General features: G+C 37.6%; 1 protein-coding gene across 2 annotated transcripts in view; it reads right to left on the bottom strand.

Annotated features, from left to right (window-relative positions):
• Positions 1 to 17,333, bottom strand: part of LOC116623242 (zinc finger protein 569) — a 59,562-nt gene extending 42,229 nt beyond the window's left edge. For both annotated transcript variants that reach the window (XM_032390196.1, XM_032390197.1), the window contains exons 1-3: positions 17,178 to 17,333; positions 15,650 to 15,803; positions 1,310 to 1,367 (exon numbers count right to left, since the gene is read on the bottom strand). In XM_032390196.1, the coding sequence (XP_032246087.1) occupies positions 1,310 to 1,367; positions 15,650 to 15,654 (63 nt within the window). In that variant the 5' untranslated portion in view covers positions 15,655 to 15,803; positions 17,178 to 17,333. The remainder of the gene's footprint in view (positions 1 to 1,309; positions 1,368 to 15,649; positions 15,804 to 17,177) is intronic.
• Between the last annotated feature and the right edge of the window lie 9,739 nt (positions 17,334 to 27,072).

The following is a 27,072-nucleotide window of genomic DNA, read 5'->3' as shown; positions in this document are numbered from 1 at the left end:
AATTATGTAGGGTCATTTGAGAGACACGTATCTATTTCTTCAGATATTCTAGTATTCTTTAAAATTATGTATGACACATATAGAATAATGTGGTAAAATGCACTAATTTTTTTTTTTAAGATTTTATTTTTAAGTAATCTCTGCACCCAACGTGGGGTTCAAACTCACAACCGCAAGATCAGGTGTCACATGCTCTACTGACTGAGCCAGCCAGGCACCCCTAAGATGCATTAATCTTAAGTGTACAACATGATACACTTTTATACCTTTAAATATTTATGTAATCAGGTCAAAATAACCACATTTTCAGCACTCCAGAGGATTCTCTCATATCCCTTCCCAGTTAACATCCTTTTAGGGGTAACTACTATCCTGATTTCTAGCACAGATTAGTTTTCCCAGCTTTCAAACTACATATAAATGGAACCGTCTATTTTGTCTCTGGCTTCTCTCACTCCAATGTTTGTGAAATTTATCTATATTGTTGTGAGTAACCAGTATCTGTCATTTTTTTTTTTTTTTAATTGTTGTGTGGTCTTCCATTTCACGAAAGGGATAATTTATTCCTTTTTCTGATAATCTTCATTTGCATTCTTTCCAATGCTGGCTATTTTAACATATATTCTTTATTTTATCCTTTATCAAAACAGACCATCAAAATAGCTGGGTTTGTCAACTACAAGAGGTCACACTATATTTACTGCCCTAGGTACCAAAGAAAAGCTTACTTCTCCTAAGAAAAGTTCATTTTTATTTACAATGCAAATTATTGTCCTCAAATAAAAACTACCTAAATGGAAAAGTTCATTTTTATTTACAATGCAAATTATGTAATGAATTTTTTGCTCTGGTTTGTTTCACCTATAATAATGAAATTGAAAACTGAAGCCCAACTTTAATCTCTCTGAATGAACACCTTTCTGCATTACCATATTTTTTTTTTTAAAGATTTTATTTATTTATTTGACAAATAGACCGGGAGAGAGGGAACACAAGCAGGGAGAGTGGGAGAGGGAGAAGCAGGCTTCCTGCCGAGCATGAGCAGGGAGCCCAAGCAGGAGTGCAGGGCTCAATCCCAGGACCCTGGGACCAAGACCTGAGCCTAAGGCAGACCCTTAACAACTGAGCCACCCAGGCATTCCTGCATTACCATATTTTAACTCTTTCCTGGTCTTAATCTTCCAACTCTATTTCCTCTGAAAAAGCTTTATCTATAGAGGATTTTCCAATTTACTATATGGATTACTATAATTCTTTTAAACTACACTGTAGAATAAAGCAGAGAACAAACATACTACTTAAAATTTACCTGGGATTCAGTCATTTCCTCTTCTTTCTGGTAAAAGACAGGGCTTGAAAAGGCAGAACTGGGAAAGAGAAGAAAAGCCATTAGACCAGGCATGCTTTGTGGTTTCAGAACCTGCACCCACAAGGTGGACTAAAGGTCACCCTGTAAATGATTCTTGGATCCATCAGAAAGGCCAAGAATATTCATACCAGAGGTGCTGATAGGTATAAGGATGACTGGTATGATTATGCTTAGCTTAGGCATAAGGTGGATAAGAATAAAAGTTCATATGTGGGAGATGTCCCATGAATTTGTCAATAGTTCTGTATCAGAAAAAAAACAGTTCATAAGGAACAGGAAGATATATAGCTTCATGAAAGAACATAACCAAGAAAATTATGAAATTTACAAAATAACTAAGGTATTTTAAAGTATTGAGACATTACCAACTAAATGGGAATTTAACCAAAATGGTAATATATTTCAAGGAAGGAGTAAGGAGAAGTTTGTGTCTGAGTGATGTGTATCAGAGATATTGGTGGTGGTAAGAGAGTTATATTCTTATTTGCTATAGTAAAATATATATATATAAATCTGAAAAGTGTCAAATAACAACATGATTTGGAAAAACTGAAGAAATATAAGAAATCACACTTAGGAGCTGAAAGTGCTTCTCTTTGGGATCAGCAATTAGGGATGGGGAAAACAGAAACAGGGTATAGTTTTTCATATTATTACAAGTCTAGTAGCACTATTTCGTTTTTTAAAATAAAATTCACATATTTTCCCCAAAATAAAATTTAATCAAGAAAACACGTATCATTGCAATCAATTCAAGCAATACTACAGTGTATAATGAACAACACAGATGTCCTCCCCTGTCCCCATGCACAGTCCCTTTCCCAGTTTTAATTTGATTAAGGAAAATTAATCTATTAATTTATTCAGCAAAAAATTTTTTTTGGTTGTTGTTGGCTTGTAATTGATTTTTGTCACTCATTTCAAGTTTTTTCTTAAAGCATCTTTTTAAAAAATCACTAGAACAGATGAATTATAGTGGAAAAGAACAGTGACCTGAGATTTGCTTTCTAGTCTCTCTACCACTAATAAGCACTGTGACCCTGGGAACCCCACATTCTTAGAACCATCATAATCAATCTTTAAAAGAGGACAGCAGAATAAGATGGATGTCTCAGTAGTTCCCCAGCAACAACAGTGCAAAATCCTGTAAAGAAAATTTGATACCTTGCTAAGGATAGAGAACCAGCATATTCCAAGCCATATGTGGCAGATAATGTTACCAAAAATAGCCATTGTCCTCACCTTATTCCTTGAAAACTAAACCTTAATTTTTTTCACAGGGCAATATACCTCCTCCCAAGGATGAATCATGATTGATCTAGGTCAGTGAAAGTAATCCTATTCCCCTTTTCCAGTTACACACTTTCCCAGCATCCCTTGCAGCTATGAGTTACAATGTGACACAATATTGGCTAACAGGAGTTAAGGTATTTATTAGGGGGGAAGGGTTATGGAAAAATTTGTGATATTTTATTTATTTTTTCTGCATATTATCTCCTGAACATAGCAGCCCCTTGGACCTGGGGGTGTATACCAGCACATTCTGTTGTCAGGACTGTTCCAGTTCTAGTACTGGGCATGGGTCTATGTGGGCACAGATAAAAAAGGAATTATTATATTAAGAGCAATTGCTTACAGTGAATTGAAGTCATCAACCAGCTTAAGAGTGGACACCAATTAGGACTCCCCCAACTCTCTTTCCTCTTTCCCTAAATCATTAAATTTCTCAAGGCAAGAAACAGAAAGTGGGGAAAAAATGACTCCATTAATTTCTTTGAAGCACCTAATGATGGTTTTATTTTTTTAAGATTTTATTTATTTATTTGAGAGAGAGAATGAGATAGAGAGAGAGAGCATGAGGGGGGGAGGGTCAGAGAGAGAAGCAGACTCCCTGCTGAGCAGGGAGCCCGATGTGGGACTCGATCCCGGAACTCCAGGATCATGACCTGAGCTGAAGGCAGTCGCTTAACCAACTGAGCCACCCAGGCGCCCCTAAAAAAAAAAAGAATTTCTAATAGCAACAGTATGTGAACTGGATGGTTCAACAAAAATGACTTTATATTTTGTTAAGGACTTACAAATGAGGAAAAGAAATGAGAGCTTTTAACGAGGGTTTCTTCTCTGTCACCTTCAACACAGTTATGTCCTACATTTATATAATAGTACAAGTAAATAAATTTGTCTCATTCTGCCTTCCATTTTGGGTTCCACCTCCATCCTCAATTGAAATCTATAAAAAAGATTGCTAGGAATGTGATTGGGATTGCATTTAATCTATAGATCAAATTAAAGAGAAATGAAAAAATGAGTCTTCCAATCCATGAATATAGTATATTTCTCCACTTATTTTTTATTCCTTTCATCACAGTTTTGTTTTCAGCATATAGTGCCTACACATATTTTTTTTTTTTAAGATTTTATTTATTTGACAGAGAGAGAAAGACAGCGAGAGAGGGAACACAAGCAGAGGGAGTGGGGGAGGGAGAAGCAGGCTTCCCGCTGAGCAGAGAACCCGATGTGGGGCTCGATCCCAGGACCCTGGGATCATGACCTGAACCGAAGGCAGACGCTTAACGACTGAGCCACCCAGGCGCCCCTGCCTACACATATTCTGTGAGATTTATTTTTAAGTATTTTATTTTGGGGTGTGTTAATAAATTTTTATTTTAAACTCCAATTGTTCATTGCTGGAATATAAAAATGATTTAACTTTATATACTGATTATGTATCCTATAACCATGCTAAATTCATTTAAGAGGTCTAGGAACTTTTTTGTAGGTTCTTTGAGGTTTTCTATCTAAATAATTGTGTTGTCTGCAACAGAAACAGCTGTATTTCTTCCTTTCTGATTTGTATGCCTCTGTCCTTCTCTTGCTTTATTGCACTAGTTAGGACTTCCAATACAATGGTGAACAATGGTGGTGTCAGAGGACATCTTCACTTTGTTGCCAATCTTAGAAGTAAAGCATTATCTCAGCACTAAGTACAATATAAGCTCTAGGATTTGGTTTTTGTTTTGTTTTTTTTTTTAAATGATCTTTAGTAAAGAACATTTCCTTCTGCTGTTCATTTGCTGAGAATTATTTTTTTCATTAATAAATACTGAATTTTGTCAAGTGCTTCTTTTGCATCTATCAAGATGATCATACAATACTTCTTTAGTCTCTTCTGGTGAATTACAGTAACTAATTTTCAAATAATGAACTTAAAATTTATCTTGGGGCACCTGGGTGCCTCAGTTGGTTAAGTGGCCAACTCTTGATATTGGCTCAGGTCATGATCTCAGGGTCCTGGGACTGAGCCCTGTGTTGAGCTCCCCACTCAGTGGGGAGTCTGCTTGAGGATTCTCTCTCCCTGTTTATGCTCTCTTAAATAATCTTTAAAAAAATTATCTTGTATTTCCAAAATGAACCTATTTAGACATGTTATATTATCCTTTTTATATTGGTAGATTCAATTTTTCAATTCAATGTTGAGGATTTTTGTTTCTAAGTCCATGAGAAATACTAGTCTGCAGTTTTCTTTTCTTGTAATGTCTCTGTCTGGTTTTGATATCAGGGTAAGGCTGGTCTCATAACATGAGTTGGAAAGTGTTCCGGTTCTTCTACTTCCTGGAAAAGTTTACATACTATTGTTATGATTTCTTCCTTAGATGTTTGCTATTTCACTTGTGAAATTATCCGGGTGTGTAGTTTCCTTTTTAGAAAGTCTTTTTGTTTATTAAGATATAATTGAGGGGCGCCTGGGTGGCTCAGGCAGTTAAGGGTCTGTCTGCCTTCGGCTCAGGTCATGATCCCAAGGGTCCTGGGATCAAGCCCTGCATCAGGCTCCCTGCTAAGTGAGAAGCCTGCTTCTCCCTCTCCTGCTCCCCCTGATTGTGCTCACTCCCTCTGTCAAATAAAATCTTAAAAAAAAAAAAAAAAGTATAAGTGATATATGGCATTATATAGGTTTCAGGTGTACAATATAATGATTCAACATTTGAGTACATTGTGAAAGGATCACCAAAATAAGTCTAGTTAATATCTAACACCTTACATAGTTACAAGAATTTTTTTATTGTGTGAAAACTTTTAAGATCTACTCTCTTAGCAGCTTTCACATATGCAATACAGTACTGTTAACTATAGTCACCATGCTGTACATTACATCCCTAGGACTTAAAACCAGAAGTTTGTACCTTTTGACTACCTTCACCTATTTCTCTCATCCTCTACCCTACCCTCTGCCTCTGGCAACCACCAGTCTGTTCTCTTTATCTATGAGCTTGGTATTTTAGGGTGGCATTTGTCTATTTTTTTTTTTTAGATTTCACATATAAGTGAAATCATACAGTACTTCTCTTTCACAGACTTATTTCACTTAGCATAATGCCCTCAAGGTCCATCCGTGTTGTCACAAATGGCAAGATTTCATTTTTTTTTTTTTTTTTTGACAGAGAGAGATAGTGAGAGCAGGAACACAAGCAGGGGGGAGTGGGAGAGGGAGAAGCAGGCTTCCCACGGAGCAGGGAGCCCGATGCGGGGCTCGATCCCAGGACCCTGGGATCATTACCTGAGCCGAAGGCAGACGCTTAACGACTAAGCCACCCAGGCTCCCCAAGATTTCATTCTTTCTTATGGCTGAATAATATCGCATTGTATGTATGTATACATTCATTCACACACACACACATTTTCTTTACCTATTCATCTATCAATGGGACACTTAGGTTGCATCCATATCTTGGCTATCGTAATAATGCTGCAACAAACATGGGGTTACATATATCTAAGTTAGTGTTTTTGTTTTCTTCAGATAAATACCAAGAAGTGGTAGGGGCGCCTGGGGGTTTATATTGGCTCTACCAATATAAATAAATAAAATCTTTAAAAAAAAAAAAAATACCAAGAAGTGGTATTGCTGGATCATATGGCATTTCTATTTTTATTGAGGAACCTCCATACTATTTTCCATACTGGCTCTACCAATTTACATTCCAATCAACAATGCATAAGTGTTTCCTTTTCTCTCCATCCTTGCCAACACTTGTTATTCCCTATCTTTTCAATAATAGCCATTCTAACAGGTGTGAGGTAACACCTTATTGTGGCTTTGATTTGCATTTCCCTAAACACTGAAGATCACTAATCACTGAATATCACTTTATCTTTTTATGTATCTGTTGGCCATATGTATGTCTTTTTTGGAAAAATGTCTATTCAGATCTCCTGCCCATTTTTAAAATTGGATATTGTGGGGTTTTATGCTATTGAGTTTTATGTGTTCTTTATATATTTTGGATATTAATTCCTTATCAGGTATGTGATTTGCAGATATTTTCTCCCCTGTAGTAGACTGCTTTTTCATTTTGTTGGTTTCCTTTGCTATGCATAAGCTTTTTAGTTTTATGTAGTCTCACTTGTTTGTTTTTAATTTTGTTGCTTTTGTATCATAGGTTTTTAAACAACAAATTCGAATTTCATTAATAATACAATGATTCAGGTTATTTCTTATTGAGTAAATATTGGTAGTTTGTGTCTTTCAAAAAAAGTACCCATTTTACCTAACACACTTACTGAAGAGACTTTCTTTTTTCCATTGGATATTCTTTCCTGCTCTGTTGAAGATAGTTGACCATATAGTTGTGGGTCCACTGGAGAATTCATGGACTTTGAGTATCTGTAGTATTCCTTTAGTGTCCCTTTCAAGGTCTATCAGGTGAGTGAGACCCTGTCTTTCAACTCCAAAAATGGCAATTTGTGTTTTGTCTCCTTTTCTCATGGTCAGACCATCCAGAGGTTTAACAATTTTATTGATCTTTTCAAAGGACTAGTTTTGATTCACTGATTTTCTCCATTATTTGTTTTCAATTTTATTGAATTCTGCTGTAGTCTTTAATATCCATTTCTTTTTATTTGCTTTGGGTTTAATTTGCTCCTTTTCTCCCATAGTTTCTTAAGTGGAAGTCAGTGGTGATCTGAACTTTTTCTAATTACTTATAGCATTTTAGTACTATGAATTTCCCTCCAAGTACTGAGTTAGCTGTCCCACATGTTATGATATGTTGCATTTCCATTCAAAATATTTTTTAATTTCCTGTGAGATTTCCTCTTTGACTCATGGGCTATTTAGAAGTATGTTGTTTAATTTCCAAGTGTTTGAAGATGACCCAGATATCTTTCTGTTCTTGATTTCTAGCTTTATTCTGGAATGGTCTGAGAACACATTTTAAATGACTTCTATTGCTTTGAAATTACTAAAGTTTGTTTTATGGCCCAGAGTATGATCTATCTTGGTGAACGTTCATGTGTACTTGAGGAAGACACATATTTTGCTCTTGTTGGGTGGAGTGTTCTATAAAGATCATTAACATCTGAACACCAAAAAATTGACATTAAACACTTGAATGTTGGCTGATAAATGTTTGTTAGGTCTTCTATAACCTTACTGACCTTTTGCCTCCTTTTTTCATCAATTACTGAGAGAGGAGCTTTAAAGCTCCCAATTATAAGTGTGCATCTGTCTATTTCTCCTTTCAGTTCTATCAGGTTTTGCTTCATTTGTTAGCTACACCTACATTTTGGAACTGTCATGTCTTCTTAGAGAAGTGACCCCTTTATCATGACATAATGTCTCTTTTCATCCCTGATAAATATTCCTTGTTTTGAAATCTACTTGTCTAATATTAAAATTGCTACTCTATCTTCCTTTTGGTTCATATATCTTTGATATATTTTTCTCTGTCATTTCCTCTCAATGCATCAATCTTTATATTTAAAATGGGTTTCTCGTAAACAGCATTTAGGAGATCTTTTATCCAATGTTGCTAAACATCTTTATCTTTTAACTGGTGTGTTTAGATCAACATTTAACATAATCATTGGTATAGCTGGATTAAAATCTATCATCTTAGCTGTTTTCTATTTGCTCCATTTGTTCCGTTTCTTTGTCCCCACATTTTCTGCTTTGGCTTGGCTTAATTGAGTACTTTTTATTATTCCATTTTTCTCTTGTACTGAATTATTATTTGTACCTCTTTAAAAAAATGTTAGTGGTTTCCCTAGGTTTTACAATATACTACACTGCTTTACTTGTACTAGAGTAAATTTATAATGATCCATTCCAAATTCCTCCCTCCCATCCTTTGTGCTATAGTTGTCATAACATCTCAGACGAGATGTGCTAGTCATGGCAAATGTTATTTTTCTTCCTCCTTTGCAAAGAACTTACTGTGATATATAGCAATTTGTTCAATTTCTGAACTACCATGTATTATTACCTCCTAAAATGAGCTCCAATACAGTTAAAATACACATAACAATTTAGGCATCGCCAACACCACCATCACCATCTATGCCCGCCTGAATCCAAATTTTGCCTAATATCCAAAAATCACTGAGAGCCCTACCCCTGGCTACATTTACACAGCAATTCTCTAGATAGCCTGAGCTAACTTGCACACTGGGGATTTGGCTCCATGGTGGTAACTGAGTATTTTATTTCCACCACCACCCAAACTTTTCCCCAGTCTTCACTCCACTACTTTCATGTGTCTGTGGATTCCATTGGGCAACAAATGTTTAAATCACATGCAGGATGTGCCATTTATAATTCTGTGTCTTTCTTTAAAAGTAGAGAGCATTTGTCAACTACACTCACATTTAAAAATTTTTTTTAAAAAAAGCTAAGAAAAGAAAAAAAAAAGAGCACTTGTTCCCTTTAAAAGCCACTGTATATCATTTCCCCACCACCTGGAAACCCTGTCCTGATTACTGATCAGCTCCATCATTCACTAAACCAATTCCTTCTTGTCCTATAAGAAGTCAAATTAAGAACTACTTTATCCCTTGACTGAGAGATCTCTCCCTCTCTGGATCTATTTTATTCCCATATTCAGGATGCTCAAAAAACACCAAGCAGGGTAAATACCAAAAATCCATACACAGGCATATCATACAGAAATTAAAGAAAACCAAAAGAAAAAAAAGAGAGAGAGAGAAATGATCAAAGAAGCCAGAGAAAAAGAACAACTTCTGGATACAGCCACAAGGATAAGAATTACAGCAGAATTCTCATCAGAAACCATATAAGCAAAACAAGAGTGGAGTGAAATATTTAAAGTATTAAAAGAAAATCCCACCAACCTAGAATTCACTAACCGAGGAAATTATCCTTCAAAAGTGAAGGAAACTAATATTACACAGTATGTTAACTAACTGGAATTTAAATAAACGTCTTTAAAAAAAGTGAAGGAGAAATAGGGACACCTGGGTGGCTCAGTCGGTTAAGTGTCTGCCTTCTTTAGGCAGAAGAAAAATGATATAGGTCAGAAACTTGGACCTACATAAAGAAAAGCAGCACATGAGAGAAGAAATAATGAAGGTAAAATAAAATCTTCTGGCTCTTTCATTCTTAATTTATCTAAAAGATAATGTTTATTGGGGGGCCTGGGTGGCTCAGTTGGTTAAGCATCTGACTTTGGCTCAGGTCATTATCTCAGGGTCCTGAGACTGAGCTCAGTGGGGAGTCTGCTTCTTCCTCTCCCTCTGCCCCTCCCCCGGCTCATGCACTCTCTCCATAATAAATAAATAAAACCTTTAAATAAATAAATATAAAAGATGTTTATTTAAAGAAATAATTGTACTAGGTGATTAGGTGCTTATATGCATTAGGTGATTATAGCACATGCATGAGTGAAATGATGACAGGAATGTCACAGGAATGAGAAGGTGGACTTGGGAATACAGTCAACCCTTGAACAACACAGGTTTGAACTGTGTAGGTCTATTTATATAGGGATATTTTTCAATAAATGCAGTACAGTACTGTAAATGTATTTTCTCTTCCTCATGATTTTCTTAACCTTTTCTCCAGCTTACTTTACTGTAAGAATACAGTGTATAATACAGATAACTTAAAAAAAAAATGTGTTGGGGCGCCTGGGTGGCTCAGTCGTTAAGTGTCTGCCTTCGGCTCAGGTCATGATCCCAGGGTCCTGGGATCGAGCCCCACATCGGGCTTCCTGCTCTGCAGGAAGCCTGCTTCTCCCTCTCCCACTCCCCCGGCTTGTGTTCCCTCTCTCGCTGTGTCTCTCTCTGTCAAATAAATAAATAAAATCTTAAAAAAAAAAAATGTGTTAATCAACAGTTTGTGTTGTCAGTAAGGCTTCTGGTCAATAGTAGGCTATTAGTAGTTAAGTTTTGGGGGAGTCAAAAATTATAGGTGGATTTTTGACTGCTCAGGGCTTGACACCCCTAACTCCCATGTTGTTTAAGGGTCAACTGTACTCTGTTATAAAGTTCCCTGCACTATATCCAAAGTACTATAGCATTTTGAAAGTGAACTTGGATTAGTTAAAAATATATATTGTAAACTCTAGAGTAACACCAATTTTCTTCTTAAAAGGATAAATGATATAGTAAAACAGTAGGCAAAATGGAAACATACAAAATGCTCAGTGAAAAACAGAAGTCAAAGGAAGGGAAAAAAAAGATAGCAAATGGAGCAAACAGAAAACAGTTACAAAGATGGTTGATATTAATGCAACTATATAAATAATCACATTAAGTCTAAATGGTCTAAACACACCAATGAAAAAACAGATTGTTAAGTGGATAAAAACACCAAGAACCTGGGGTGCCTAGGTGGCTCAGTCAGTTAAGTGTCCGACTCTTGAGCTCAGCTCAGGTCTAGATCTCAGGGTCGTGAGTTCAAGCCCCATGTAGGGCTCCAATCTGGGCGTGGAGCCTACTTACACCAAGACCCAACTATATGTGCCTACAAGAAACACATTTTAAATATAAACATTCCGACAGGTGAAAAGTAAAGGAATAGGAGTGACATCAGCAAAAATGTAAGAGTAGGAAACTCTAGGCTTCCATGTCTGCCCAGAAACTGAAAGAGCTGGCAAAACCTGTCAGAATCAACCTTACAGTAACTCTGGAAAATAGTCAAAGGTTACAAAGTAAATGCTTAAACAGGAGAGGTGAATTAAACACAGTAGGAGATCTGTGTGGCATTTTAACTAACCTATTCACAATCACAAAAGCAAGAACAACACTAAGGTACTAGGAATATTGCAAACAAAAGCTGTGTAAGAGCCTAATCAAGAAAATTTATTCAATTTATTGATGTTCATAAAAGTAGTGTTAATAAATATCATGCTTAAAAATAGAAGTGAGCATGATAAAGATAACACTTTTCCCAATATTATCTATAAAATTAATATAATTCCAATAACAATTCAAAAAACGTTTTTTATTCAACTTGTCAAGCCAATCTTCAAATTTAAGATGAGCTAAGAACAGTGAGATTAAAAAAACATGGAAATTGTAACCTAAATTTATCTAAGAGGGATGGCATGAATATACACACATTAAGCATATTTGCTCATATTAAAAAATGAAATGTGACACTAAAACATTTTTAAAAGTTACTAAAAAAAAAAAAGAGTAGAGAGAAACAAGATGGTAGAGGCAAAATAGAATATAAACAAGACTCCTTGACCTTTTCTGACAATGTTATGAAACTAGAAGTTGACCACAAGAAAAAATCTTGAAAGACCACAAATACATGGAGGTTAAACATGCTACTAAACAATGAATGGGCTGGGGTGCCTGGGTGGCTCAGTCGGTTAAGCATCTGCCTTCGGCTCAGGTCATGATCCCAGGGTCCTGGGATTGAGCCCCGTGTCGGGCTCCCTGCTCAGTGCAGAGTCGGCTTCTCCCTCTCCCTCTGCCCCTCCCCCACTTTTGCTCACGCACACAGATAAATAAAATCTTCAAAAAACAAAACAATGAATGGGTCAACAAGGAAATCAAAGAAGAAATTTTTAAAAAATACTTGGAAACAAACGAAAATAAAAACACAATGGTTCAAAACCCCTGGGATGCAGCAAAAGCAGTCCTACGAGGGAAGTATACAGCAATACAGGCCTACCTTAAGAAGCAAGAAAGCAGAGGGCGCCTGAGTGGCTCAGTTGGTTAAGCGACTGCCTTTGGCTCAGGTCATGATCCTGGACTCCCAGGATCGACTCCCAGGATCGAGTCCCGCAGCAGGCTCCTGCTTCTCCCTCTGACCCTCCCCGCTCTCATGCTTTCTCGCTCTCAAATAAATAAATAAAATCTTAAAAAAAAAAAAAAAAGGCAAGAAAGCAGAACACCACGAAGCCTAAAGCCAGCAGAAGGAAGGAAATAATAAAGAGTAGAGCAGAAATAAATGACACAGACACTAAAAAAACAATAGAACAGATCAATGAAACCAGGAGCTGGTTCTTTGAAAAAATTAATAAAATTGATAAACCTCTTGCCAGAATTATTGAGAAAAGAAGAGAAAGGACTCAAATAAATAAAATCACAATGAGAGAGGAGAAATAACAACCAATACCATAGAAATAAAAACATGGATGGATAGACGAGCAAATAAAACATATAAAAATAAAACCAAAGTAAAAACCGGGTAATTCTAAATTTTTAGAATTGGAAATAGCCATATGAACTCATTAAGTTAAGAATATATTTCCTGCTACAAAATTAATGAACACTGAAAACATGCCAAGTGAAGGAAGCCAGTCACAAAAGATGACATATTGTATGATTTCATTTATATGAAATGTCTAGAATAGGCAAATTTATAGAGACAGAAAGCTGATTAGTGGTTGATTAAACTGGGATGAGGGAGGGGAACAGGACACTGACTGCTAATGGGTATTTCTTTTAGTAGGGACAAAAGTGCTCTAAAATTACATTATGGTAATGGGTGTACCTGTGAATTTTTTAAAGAAAACACTGAATTATACACCTTAGATGGATAAAATGTATCAAGCTGTTAAAAAATAAAAAGGGGGTGCCTGGGTGGCTCAGTCGGTTGAGCATCCGACTTTGATTTCAGCTCAGGTCATGATCTCAGGGTGGTGGGATCAAGCCCCGAGTCAGGCTCTGTGCTCAGCACGAAGTCTGTTTGTCCCTCTCCCTCTGCTCCTCCCCCCCCACTCTCTCTCTCTCTAAAGTAAATAAATAAAATCTTTTAAAAATTAAAAAAAATAAAAAGAATGCATTTCCTAGCTCTGTCCACCAAGAAAAAAAAGTTAGAAACAATGACCATGCCAGTAACAATAAGCCTGTAACTGTGGTTTCAAAATATCATTTCCCAATAAAAGGAATCAGGAGGGCACCATAAAGAAATGCTTGATTCCATGCCTAGGGCAGGAAATGTTCAAAATGATCTTGGAATAACCTTTCATACCAGAAATGTAGAACACTATCAAAGACTTCTAGAGATGTGTTGGAAAGACTTATAAACCATCTCAAAGAGATAACCAAAGATGGGAAAATTTGAGCTTCACAAAGAAAATAACCACAATGGTTTGAATCATACCAAATATGTTAAAATCTATGCGTATATAACAGTAAAATAATAACTCACTGGAAAATGCTAAGGAACCAATTCAATAGCCTGAAACCTATAAAGGGAAAGAATCAATTTATTCTGCTTTTCCTGTAAAAACTTTCCTCAAGGTAACCAAAGAATTGATGACAGAAATTTTTTCTTTAAAAAAATATTCCAGCCAGTAAATGAAGGGATATAAAACTCGAATACCATCATTTTGTAACCCCTACTGAAATATAGCTAATAATCTTCCATGTTTTCTTAAACTGGTATGGTGGTAAAAAGGATTGTTCTATTTTGAAAACATTTGACAACTAAAGGGAAAAATATCCTCCTCTCTGCCTTACTTCCTCTAGTATTTCAACCGAACAGTTCTCCAACCCCATCAGAAACTTCCATTCCTTCGTTCTACCAATTTTCCACTGTCCCTCACCTTCCTGTCCTGACTTTTCTACCTACCTGGCCTAAAATTCACAATTTAATTAATTCCTGCCAACTTAGACACTCTTGCCTCTCACATTGTTCCTAATTAGTTCACGAAACAAACACTGATTAAATCCAACTCCATCTACCCCTCCATTTCCCTCCCCTCTTCCATTTAAAGAAAAACCTGAGTTGTCTATACTTGGTATCTCCCTTTTTTTCCTCCATTTCTCTCTTTAGCCCCATACTCCGGTGAAACTGCTCTTCAGGATCACCAATGACTTTCATGTTGCTAATGTCAACATTCCTTTCTCAGTCCCCATTTTACTTGGCCTATCAGCAGCACTGACACAGTTCTTATTAACACACATTTTTCCTTTGGTTTCCAGTATATCAAACTCACCTAGCTTCCCTCCAACCATTCAAGCTAGTTCCTTTCAGTCCTTTTTGCTGGTTCCTCTCATTTCCCAGACTTTGTTGGAGTGACCCAGAGGTAAGTCCTTCACCTCTACCTTCTTCTACCTACCCTACCCTCTAACTGATTTCATTCAGTCCATTCGCTTTAAATATCATCTATATACTGATAATTCCCAAATTTATGTCTTCAGCCTAGATCTTAGATCCTTCTTTTGAACTTCAGACTTGTATATCCCACTGCCAACTTAATATCTCTACTTGAATGTCTAGTGGACATCTCATGCTTCATATACCAAATTCCAAACTGAAATCTATCTCCCTATGCCCCAAGTCAGTTTTTCCTACTTTCGTTCCTTTCTCAGTTAATGATAACTCCATTCTTGAAGTTGCTCAGATTAAAAAATATTGTGTCATCTTGTCACACATTCCACATCAGATTTCCATCAGCAAATTGTATCATCTCTATCTTTAAATTATATCTAATGCATGATGACTTCTCACCATTTTTACTACTCTAGTCCAAGTCATTGACATCTTTTCCCTAGATTACTGTAATTATTGTGTTGTATTCCTAACTGGTCTCTCTGCTTCTGCCCTTGCCCCTCACCCCATCCTTCCTCCTGTAGTACTCTTATCAGAGCAGCCAAAGTGATCCACTTATATCATAAGCAAATAATATCACTCCCATAATCAAAACTCTCCAACAGCTTCCCATCTCATTCACAGTAAAAGCCAAAATCATAATATAGCCTATCCAGATCCAACCTGATCTGCCCTCCTTCCCTCCATTTACCCTCTCTCATTTCACTAGTCTTCATCTCATTTGCTCTATTTCAGTCACACCAACCTCTTTGCTGTTAACAGGTATGTTCCCACCTCAGGACTTTTGTAACTATTGTTCACGCTGCCTGGAATAACCTTTCCTCAATTATATGCATGAACAGCTCCTTTACTTCCTTCAAATCTTTATTATTACCTTTTCAGGATGCCTTCCCTGGCTACCCCATCTAAACTCTTAATTCCCTTCTCTAATTCTATATGTCCTTATATGTTACATTTAACTCACTTACCTCATTTATTATCTGGCCCACAACAATGTAAGTACCATGACAGCAGAGTTTCTCTTTTGCTCAATGCTATATCTGAAGCATCTAGAATTGTTCCTGTCACACAGACAGCATTCAATAAATGGTGTGTTGATGAATAAATGAATACTTGAAGAACCTAGAAAATAAATTTGAAAACAGAATACTGCTTTAGAAAAATATTTTAGAAAATACATAAGTCACACAAAAAGATTTTTTTTTTTTTAAAGATTTTATTTATTTATTTGACACAGAGAGAGAGAGAGAGAGCGAGAGAGGGAACACAAGCAGGGGGAGTGGCAGAGGGAGAAGCAGGCTTCCCGCGGAACAGGGAGCCCGATGCGGGGCTCTATCCCAGGACCCTGGGATCATGACCTGAGCCGAAGGCAGATGCTTAACGACTGAGCCACCCAGGCGCCCCCACACAAAAAGATTTTTAAAATGCTTGACCAGTAGTAACCAAACAACTGCAAATTAATTTTACATCTATGAAGTTAGCAAAGATTACTAATAGTAGATAACCATTGTTATCAAGGGTGTATGAATACAGGCAATCTTATACTATGCCAATAATAGTGTAAATTAGGGGCGCCTGGGTGGCTCAGTCGTTAAGTGTCTGCCTTCGGCTCAGGTCATGACCTCAGGGTCCTGGGATTGAGCCCCGCATCGGGCTCCCTGCTCGGCGGAGAGCCTGCTTCTCCCTCTCCCACTCCCCCTGCTTGTGTTCCCTCTCTCGCTGTGTCTCTCTGTCAAATAAATAAATAAAATCTTTAAAAAAAAAAAAAAATAATAGTGTAAATTATTTGAACCTTACAGGAGAATAATTGGATATTAATATATGAATGCATGTGTATGTATTCGCAGAGGGGGGAAAGATGGGAAGTGAATTTTGATAGTTGCTGGCAGACTTATGAATGATTTTTGTTTTCTTTGAGCTTTTCTGTGTTTTGCGATTTGGGGCGGGCAGTCGGGGGCAAGGAGCAAGAAGTTAGTACGCACACAAAACAACGTAGCTAATACACAAAAATAAAATTTAAGACAAATAAATACTACAAGTGTTGGGGGCATTGATGGCTCTCATAAAAACGTATTTCCAATGACCATAAAGCAAAGCAAAGAAGCCCAGATACAAACAGTCGCACAAATCTACACCCGCAACCGTGCTCTACCTCTCATCCACGGAGTTTCTCATGCACTCACGAACCCCCATCACGCACGTTCGCATCCACGTTCATAATGAAACATAAAAGGAAAAGCACATCCACAAAATGCGCTCACACACACGTTCTCACGGCCACACTCAGTCACAGACAAATGTCTGGCAAACGGTCATATCACTCCCCACACTCACAGTCCTTCACGCGCCACTCCCACGGCCTCAGGGAACCAGCCGCGCCGGCACAGCCCTGCCGGCATCCTCCTCCAACAACACAGGCACGGGGTCCGCAGGCCCCTACTCCCAGCCAGCACAAAGGGTCCCAGACACGGAGCTGGCGGCCTCCCGAAGACTCACCACGCAGCCCGCGGACACAGGCCCAATTCCACAGCTCAACGCCGCCCAAGTGGCCCCGCCGGTGCGGACCGAGTCAGAGACGCCTCTAAGGTCAACGCCGGCTGCGGCTGAGGGCAGCACGAGCCTCGGTCCGTTAGACGCCGGACAACACTTCCCAGAGGCCCCTGCGGCTCAAGGGGGCGGGTCGGCTTTTCTGCCGGCGAGTAGCCGGAATAATCTACCGCTGCGGTTAAGGACGCCCAGGTCTGCCGAGGAGGTTCAGCTGAGTTTTGCTGCAGCTGCTTCGCTTGAGCCCGGCACTCCACTCGGAGCCCGGGAGTGCAACTTGGTGCTGAGAAGAATCTGGAAATGTTCGCAACTTTCAGGCTACGGACTACATTTCCCAGAGGCCTTCACGGCCAAGTCACTTTTCTGCGAAAAGTCTTTCTCCTTGTGGTTGGCTGGGTCTCCTGTTCCCGGGTTATGGTGCCTGATCCGTGAAGGAAGCACCGCTGAGTCGGTTTGGTTCCGTCTGGTCCAGGCCCCACCTGGACTTCAGGGGGGTGAAGGTGTGGGAAAAAAATCAGGGGCCTGTGGCCGGACCAGCTTGAGCCTCAAGCTTCTGGCGGCAGTCAGAAAAGAGAGGCGTGGCGTTGTGTGACCGTGTACGGGAGATATTGGCCGTGGAGCTTGGGGTAGGGTGTCTAAGGAGTGGAGAGACTCTGAGGTCCAGGGACTTTGGGGGTCGTGCGAATTTGCGACCATTTGTGTGACCATGGTCGCGTTGTATGTTCTTGTGACCGTTTGATTCCGACCCTGCAGTTTTTTCAGAGACAGTGTGCTTGTGTTAATTCTTTGTGTTTCTGCTTTTCTGACTGGCCCCTGTTACAATATTGAAACTTAAAAGGTTACCCCGATAAACCACAGCCACCAAGATAATAAATGGGAGGAATCTTAGAGGTTTGTGAATCCATATTACTGAAACACCCAAGCTTTTTAATTCTGTGTTAGTCCACATTCGGTGTGTGTCACATGGACAAAGGTGATACTGGTAATTTAGAAAGATATTGTTGAAGAGGGCAAAGACATTGAGCCATCAAATGGAATTCTAAGTAGCCGCAACATCGGGAGTGAAAAGTGTACGGGACAAAGCAGAGAAAGAACCAGGAGCAAAAACCTAAAAATCTAGCAAACCAGACTAGATGTCACTTCTGCCCTAAAGATCTCATTCTTTTTTTCAGCATTTCATGTGGGTTCGGCTCTGACTTCAGAAAAATTAAAAAACAGTTGACAATGAGAGTTGAAGACTCTGCAATAATTTTGCAGTAGAGACTAAAATGGAGAAAATGTCTATGTAAACACTAGCCCAATGCTTTTCTGCCATGGTATGTTGGCAAAGAGAACAAAATGCCGCAGACTACAGCATGCTAAGTATCAGAGGCTTGTGGTTGTTGAAGGTATGGGAGAGGCTTCTGACTCAGAAGCTTACCATGAAGCTATATAAAAGCCATATGATGGGGCGCCTGGGTGGCTCAGTCGTTAAGCGTCTGCCCTTGGCTTAGGTCATGATCCCAGAGTCCTGGGATCAAGTCCCACATCAGGCTCCCTGCTCAGCGGGAAGCCTGCTTCTCCCTCTCCCACTCCCCCTGCTTGTGTTCCCTCTCTCACTGTGTCTTTCTCTGTCAAATAAATAAATAAAATCTTAAAAAAAAAAAAAAGGCCATATGACTATGTTACCTCTAGGATGCAGAAGATAGTCTTTCACTAGATGATAAAGGGCATTTTTTCCGAGTAGTGTGAATCTGTGTCTGGGGAGGGACAAGAGACTCCCAGTCAAACACTACATGAGAGAGAACATGTCCTCCAAATAAGTTTTGCTTGTCTTTTGTCTCTACCAATAAATTTTTTTCTGTCTACTGAAAGAATTATTTTTGCTTATCATTTTGTTGAGATGATAAAAGAACAGTTAGTTGTTCTATGTCCCTCCAGCTTCCTAATTTTCTATAGTTGTAGATTTGTCTATTTCTCCTTTTATTTCTGTTAACTTTGCTTTACATATTTTGAAGCTCTCTTATGGATGATAGATATTTTGAGTTGTGATAACTTTTCTTATGGATCGATCCAACAGGGTGATTATGGAATTTACTCTTTATTTATAATAATTGCTTTTTTATCTTAGTCTATTTTGATATTACTATAGTTTCACCATCCTTCTTTGGGTTAGTGCATGGTTTATCTCTTTCTACTCTTTTGCTTTTAACCTGGTTTATTTTTAAGGTGTGTCTGTTATTAAACAGCATTATTTTAAAAATAATGACAATCTTACTCTTTAATTTGACATATTTAGTGAATTTACATTTAATGTATTTGGGTTTTGGTCTACTACTTTAGAATTTATTTTATTTTTGGCCTGGCTTTTTTAAAATTTCAATTTTTTATTTGAGATAATTCTAGATTTGCATGCAGTTGTAAGAAATAATTCAGAGATCCCATGTGCCCTTTATCCAGTTTCTCCCAGTGGTAACATCTTCCAAAATTATATATAATATCACAACCTGGATATTGACATTGATACGGTCAAGATTTAGAATATTTTCATCATCATGAAGATACTCCATGTGTACTTTTGTAGCCACACCCACTTCCTTTCTGCCCACAGCCGCCTCCTTAAGGCTGGGCAACCCTAATCTGTTCTCCCATCTCTGTAATTTTACCTTTCAAGAATATTAGATAAATGGAATGATAAAATATGTAATTTAAACATTGGTTTTTCATGGAGTTTAGTTCCCTGGAGATTCAGATATGTTGTTACATGTTTAAGTAATTCATTCCTTTTTATTGCTGAGTGGATATCCATGTGGATATACTACACTTTCTTTAGTCAATCACTTATTGAAGGACATGTATTGTTTCCAACTTTTGGCCATTATAACTAAAGCTGCTATACACATTCATGTACAATTTTTTGTGTGAATATAAATTTTCATTTCTTTTAGGTAAACACCTAGGAAAGGTTTTAGAAGGAATTTGTCAATTTATACCAAAAACAGAAATGAAAAAAAAAAAAACCTATCTGAGATACTGAGATTGTGTTGAAAATACAGATGAATTTGGGAGGAATTGACATCTTTAAAATGGTGAATCTTGTGACCCATGAACACAGTATATATCTCCATTTATTTAGATCTTCTTTCTCTCAGGAATATTTTGTAGTTTTTTACATAAAGGTAATGAAATCTTTTGTCAGATTTACCCCTATTTCAGAGTTTTTGATGCTATTGTAAATGGCATTTTAAAAAATTTCGATTTCCAATTGTTCCTTGCCAGCATATAGAAATACAATCGGTTTTTGTATGTTGATCTTAGAGCCTATTACTTTGCTAAAGTCATTTAGTGTTTCTACTAGAATTTTGGAGATTCCATTGGATTTTCTACATAGGTGATCTTGTCACCTGTGAAAAAAGACATCGGTACCTATTCCTATCTGTTGCGAATAGTGATACCCATTTCTTTTCCAATCTGCAGGTACTACCCGCAAAATTTGGTTGGGATGTTAAGACTGATGAACACACACACACACACACACCCCAAGCGGGTTATGAAAAGTTTTATTACTGACATAATGAAGCTTCCTAGAAAAGCAGGGCAGGCTTCCCAAGAAAGTCTGTAAGTGGTTTGCAAAAGCAAGGAACTGAAATTGGCAGGGAGTTTTTTTTTTTTTTTAAGATTTTATTTATTTATTTGAGAGAGAATGAGAGAGAACACATGAGAGGGGGGAGGGTCAGAGGGAGAAGCAGACTCCCTGCCGAGCAGGGAGCCCGATGCGGGACTCGATCCAGGGACTCCAGGATCATGACCTGAGCCGAAGGCAGTCGCTTAACCAACTGAGCCACCCAGGCGCCCTGGCAGGGAGTTTTTATGGCAGAGGCTTGTGTGGTTTAAATCTCCTGCAAGTGCCAAAGGAGGGAGCACCTGAGCTTGTGGGGCACAAGAGAAAGGAGGAGTGAGGCTTAAAAGCCAGGAGTTTCTGCCACTTCTGGGGCTGCTTGCATGTTCCTTCAGTGCACACCTGGTGAAGCAGCAGCTGAGGAGACTCAAGACCTCACCGCAGCTGGCAAACAGCGCATCGAAGGAGTCAAGACCAAGAACAATGATCATATTCATTTGAGGTGGGAGAACAGGATGGTCCCGTGGGTGCAATTTTAAGATTAAGAGGGCATACAATACTTAATAAACGAATGAAAGCCTATTGTGAACAATAGGGTTTGTTAACGAGATGAATTAGGTTCTGATTTGACAGGCAGCCAATCAGTGAAACAGACTCATCTGCACAGTTGGAAATGGAGGATTAAAACATAATTGATGTGTTCCAGCAGCAGACAGGGGATGCCTACTAAAAAAGGATCTGCTACGTTACTCCAGAACTCTGTTTCTCCAGACAAAGAAGACATTCTCAATTAGAAAAATGCAATCTGGTTCCACCACATCTTAACTACTACCGTATGGTTTTCTCTAGTCTTTCATTTTCCTCTTCCTTATTCCTTTATTGTACATAAAGGAACTGGTGTATGTGCATGAGCATATTGCTTTAAAAAAAAACTAAATGGCTGATGGTATGTTTTGATTAACATCAAATGGAGATGGGATGGAGAAAAATACTGGTTCTGTGAAAATACCCCCTTTCCATTAGTGGTATACTCTTCAGCTTTTATCTTTATATTCTGTAAGTTATTTTGCTGTTTAACAAAAAACAGAACAACAAAAATCCTTGTATACCTTGTTTGGATAATTTTAATGTTTTTTCATTTATCATTGTTAAACCAAGGATAATTTTATAACTTCTTTGTACATAGCTGTTACATGTAAGGCAATCTGTCTTTAAGTTAGGATAAATTACTCTAAAAGAAATGAATCCTAGATAGTTTTCCCTTTGTGTCAAGTGTCTTGTTTAAAAAAAAAAAAATTTATGGGTTTTTTTTTTTAAGAGCTATGAGCAAACATCAAAAAATGGAATTAGACTCTTCATTACATTATCAAATCTGTATGCTGTTTATTTCTTTTCCTGATTTCACTGGCAAAAACTTTAAATACAAGATTGAATAGAAGTGGGGATAGCTTTGTCATGTACCTGATCTTAGAGGGAAAGTATTCAGTGTTGTTCTATTAGGTGAAATGGTAGCTAAAAGGCTTTTGCTAGATGGCCTTCATTTAGTTAAGAAGGTTTTTTTCTTAGGGTGCCTGGGTGGCTCAGTCATTAAGTGTCTGCCTTTGGCCCAGATCATGATCCCAGAGTCCTGGGATCGAGTCCTGCATAGGGCTCCCTGTTCGGCAGGAAGCCTGCTTCTCCCTCTCCCACTCCCCCTGCTGGTGTTCCTGTTCTCACTATCTCTCTCCCTGTCAAATAAATAAATAAAATCTTAAAAAAAAAAAAAAAGTTTTTTTTCTTTTTCTGATAAGTATTTATCAAGAATGGATGTTGATTTTTGTCAAATGCTTTTTCTGCATCTATTGAGATGTTAATATTGACTTTCTCCTTTAGTTCATTAATATGGTGAATTACACTGGGCTTCAAATCTTAAACCAATCTTAGGTTCCTGGGGTAGACACCACCTGGCCATTGTGCATTATCACTTTTATATATTGTTGGATTCAATTTGCTAAAGTTTTATTAATAGGTTCATGAGGGATGTTGGTCTGTAGTTTGGGGGGGGTGGGGCGCTAATATTTTTGTCTAGATAACTCCTAGAGTGAGCTGGGAAGATTTTTCCATCTTTTTGGTATCCTGAAAGAGTATATATAGAATTATCATTTTTTTTCCTTAAATGCTTAAGAGAATTTTAAATGTTTACTAGAAATTAAAATGAAATAGAAATGTGTAATCGAATTTACCAGTGAAGCTATCTGGGACTGGTATTTTTTTTTTTTTTTTTGGAGGAAGGTTTTTAATTACAAATGCAATTTATTTAAATACATATAAGGTTTTTCAGGTTAACTGCTTTCTTTAGTAAGGTTTAATAGTTTGTGTCTGTCAAGAAATCTTTCTATTTCGGGGCACCTGGGTGGCTCAGTTGTTAAGCGGCTGCCTTCAGCTCAGATCATGAGGTCCTGGAATCGAACCCTGCACTGGGCTCCATGCTCGGCAGGAAGCCTGCTTCTCCCTCTCCCCCTCCCCCTGCTTGTGTTCCCTCTCTCGCTCTGTCTGTCAAATAAATAAAATTTAAAAAAAAAAAAAAAAGAAATCTTTCTATTTCATCTAAGTTGTTTATTGGATTAAAGTTGCTATGATATACTATGTTGTCCTTTTAATATTTGTAGAATCTGTAGTGATGTCACCTCTCTCATTCCTGGTATGCATAGTTTATTTCCCTTTCTTTCCTGATCAGTCTGGCTAGTTTTATCATATTTATTAATCTCAAAGAATTACCTTTTAGTTCCACTGATTTATCTTTATTTTTCAGTTTTCTATTTCATTGATTTCTGCTCTGATATTTATTATTTCCTTTGTTTTTTACTTACATTATGTTTAATTTTCCTTTTCCTAGTATGTTAAAGTGGAAAATGAAGTCTTAGATTTGAGACTTTGATTTCTTCTTTGCTAACATAGTATTTGATTCTATAAATTTCCCCCTGAATACTGCTTCAGTGGCATCCCATAATTTTTATATGTTTTGATTTTCTTTTGGGTCAAAATACTTTCTAATTTCTTTTTGATTTCTTCTTTAATCCACGGGTTATTTAAAAATGTATATGTTTCCACATGTTAGAGAATTAACCACATATTTTTTAGCTATTGATTTCTTTTTTTAAAGAAAGATTTTTTATTTATTCATCCGAGAGAGACAGAGAGAGCGAGCGAGCGCATGAGCAGGGGGGAGGGTCAGAGGGAGAGGGAGAGGCACACTCCCCGCTAAGCAGAGAGTCCGACGTGGGGCAGACTCCCAGGACCCTGAGATCATGACCTGAGCCTAAGGCAGATGCTTAACCAACTGAGCCACCGAGGCGCCCCTCAGCTATTGATTTCTAATTCAGTTTCATTTTGGAAAGAAGTTTGTTTTGTGGTTCAGAATATATTCTATCTTTGTAAATGCCCCATGTGCACTTGAAAAACAGGATTTTTTTTTTTTTTTTTGCTGTTGTTGGTTGTAGTGGTCTGTAAATATCAATTAGCTCAAATGACAGTGTTTTTCAAATCTTCTATGTTTTAGCTTATTTTCTCAGTCTACTTCTTCTAGCAATTACTGAGCGTGGTATTGGAATCTCTGACTTACCATTGTGGATTTATCTCTTCCTTCCAGTTTAATCAGTTGTTGTTTCATGTATTTTGATGGGTGCATAAACATTTATGATTGTTATTTTCTCTTGATTAACTGACCTTCATTATTATAGAATGATCTTCTTTATCCCTATATTTTTTGTTCTGAAATCTACTTTGTAGATATTAATACAGCTACTCCAGTTTTTTTTAACAGCTTTATTGAGATATAACTCACATGTCATACAATTCACCCTTTAAAGTGTACAATTCAATTTTTGGTATGTTAAATTATTAAATTTTGTATTACTATAAAATGTATAACAGAATTTGCCATTTTAACAATTTTTAAGTGTGCAATTAAGTGCATTCACAATGTTGTACAATAACCGACATTGTCTATTTCCAAAATTTTTATCACCTGAAATGGAAACTCTGTAATCACTAAGCATAGTAGGCAATCAACTCTCAATTCCTCCCTCCCCACAGCCCCTGGTAACCTCTATTTTCTTCCTCTATGAATTTGCGTAATCCAAATATTTCATATAAACAGAATGCAATATTTGTCCTTTTGTGTATGGTTTATTTCACTTTGCATAATTGTTTCAAGGTTCATCCATATAGTAGCATGTTATCACATCTTTATTCCTTTTTATGGCTGAGTAGCATTCCATTGTATGTACATACCACATTTTGTTTATCCATTCGTCTTTTGATGGACACTTGGGTTGTTTCCACCTTTTGGCTATTTTGAATAATGCTATAATGAACACTGGAATACAAGTATCTGGGGTGCCTGGGTGGCTCAGTCATTAAGCATCTGCCTTTGGCTCAGGTCATGATCCCAGGGTCCTGGGATCGAGCCCCACATTGGGCTCCCTGCTCAGCGGGAAGCCTGCTTCTCCCTCTATCCCTGCCCCTCCCCCTGCTTGTGTTCCCTCTCTCTCTGTGTCTCTCTCTGTCAAATAAATAAATAAAATCTTTAAAAAAAAAAAAGGAATACAAGTATCTGTTCAAGTCCCTGCTTTCAATTCCTTTGGGAGTGGACTAGCTGGGTCATATGGTAAATCTATGCTAAGCTTTTGAAGAATTGCCAAACTCTTTTCTATAACAAGTTGCAGCATTTTATATTCTCACCATCATCGTACAAAGGTTTCAAGTTCTACATGTCCTCATCAACATTTGTTATTTTGATAATACTGATCCTAGTAGGTATAAAGTGTTATCTCATAGTTTTATATGCATTTGCTTAACTAATAATATTGAGCATCTTTGTATGTGTTTATTGGCCATTTTTATCTTCTTTAGAGAAATATATATTCAAGTGTTTGGTCATCTTTTAATTGGGTTGTGTTCTTGTTGAGCTTTAGGAGTTCTTTATATATTAAACCCTTGTCAAATACATGATTTACAAATATTTTTACCCATTCTGTAGGCTGTCTTTCCACTTTCTTGATAATGTCCTTTCTTGTTAATATTTTTAATTTTGATGAAGTCCAGTATATCTATTTTTTCTTTGGTTGCTTGTGCTTTTGTTGTCATATCTAAGAATCCATTGCCAAATCCAAGGTCATTCCAGCTTTCTCTACACAGCATTAGCATGGTGTATCTTTTTCCATCCTTGTACTTCTAACTATTGGTAGAGTTATATTAAATTTCTCATAGGCAGCATATGGTTGAGTCATGCTTTTTTATGCCATCTGAAACTCTGTGCCTCTTAATTGGATGTTCAGATAAATTATATTTAGTCTGATTATTGATATAAACCTTCCATCTGTTTTTTGTTCCCTTCTCTTCCTGACTTCTTTTGGATTGAGTGATTTATGATAATTTGATTCCATTCTATCTCCCTTGTTGGATTATCAGCTATAACTTTTTGTTAGGTTAGTGGTTGCTGTAGGGCTTAGAGGGTACATCTTTCATTTATTATAGTGTTTGTTCAAGTGATACTATATTACTTCACATAGAATGTAGGAACCTTACAGGTACCGGTGGTTCAGTCGGTTAAGCATCCGACTCTTGATTTTGGCTCAGGTCATGATCTCAGGGTTCTGAGATGGAGCCCCATATTGGGCTCTGCATGCAGCATGGAGTCTGCTTGTCCCTCTCCCTCTGTTCCTCCCCCCTGCTCTCTCTCTCTTTCAGATGAGTAAATAAAATCTTTTTTTTTAAAAGATTTTATTTATTTGACAGAGAGAGACACAGTTAGAGAGGGAACACAAGTAAAGGGAGAGGGAGAAGCAGGCTTCCCGCCAAGCAGGGAGCCCGATGCGGGGCTCGATCCCAGGACTCTGGGATCATGACCCGAGCTGAAGGCAGACGCTTAACGACTGAGCCACCCAGGCGCCCCTAAATAAATAAAATCTTAAAGAAAAAAAATAATGTAGGAACCTTAGGATAGTTTATTTCCATTTACTTCTCCTGGCCTCTGTACTATTGTTATATGATTTGCATATACATCCAAAGCTACATTGTTTTTGTTTTTGTTTAAACAGTAATTTATCTTTTGGTGAGATTTAATTAACAAAAAAGTCTTACGTATTTACCCTGTAGTATCATCTCTAATGTTCTTCATTCTCTTGTGTAGATCCAGATTTCTATCTGTTATTCAATTATACAAATATTTAGCCTCTTGAGGTTGTCCTTCTGCTCAGTAGTATTCTA

Source organism: Phoca vitulina, unplaced genomic scaffold, assembly GCF_004348235.1.
Source record: "Phoca vitulina isolate PV1807 unplaced genomic scaffold, GSC_HSeal_1.0 scaffold58, whole genome shotgun sequence".
Classification (NCBI taxonomy): Eukaryota; Metazoa; Chordata; class Mammalia; order Carnivora; family Phocidae; genus Phoca; species Phoca vitulina.
The sequence above is the reverse complement of the archived record's forward strand: the minus strand, read 5'-3'. Positions and strand labels throughout refer to the sequence as shown.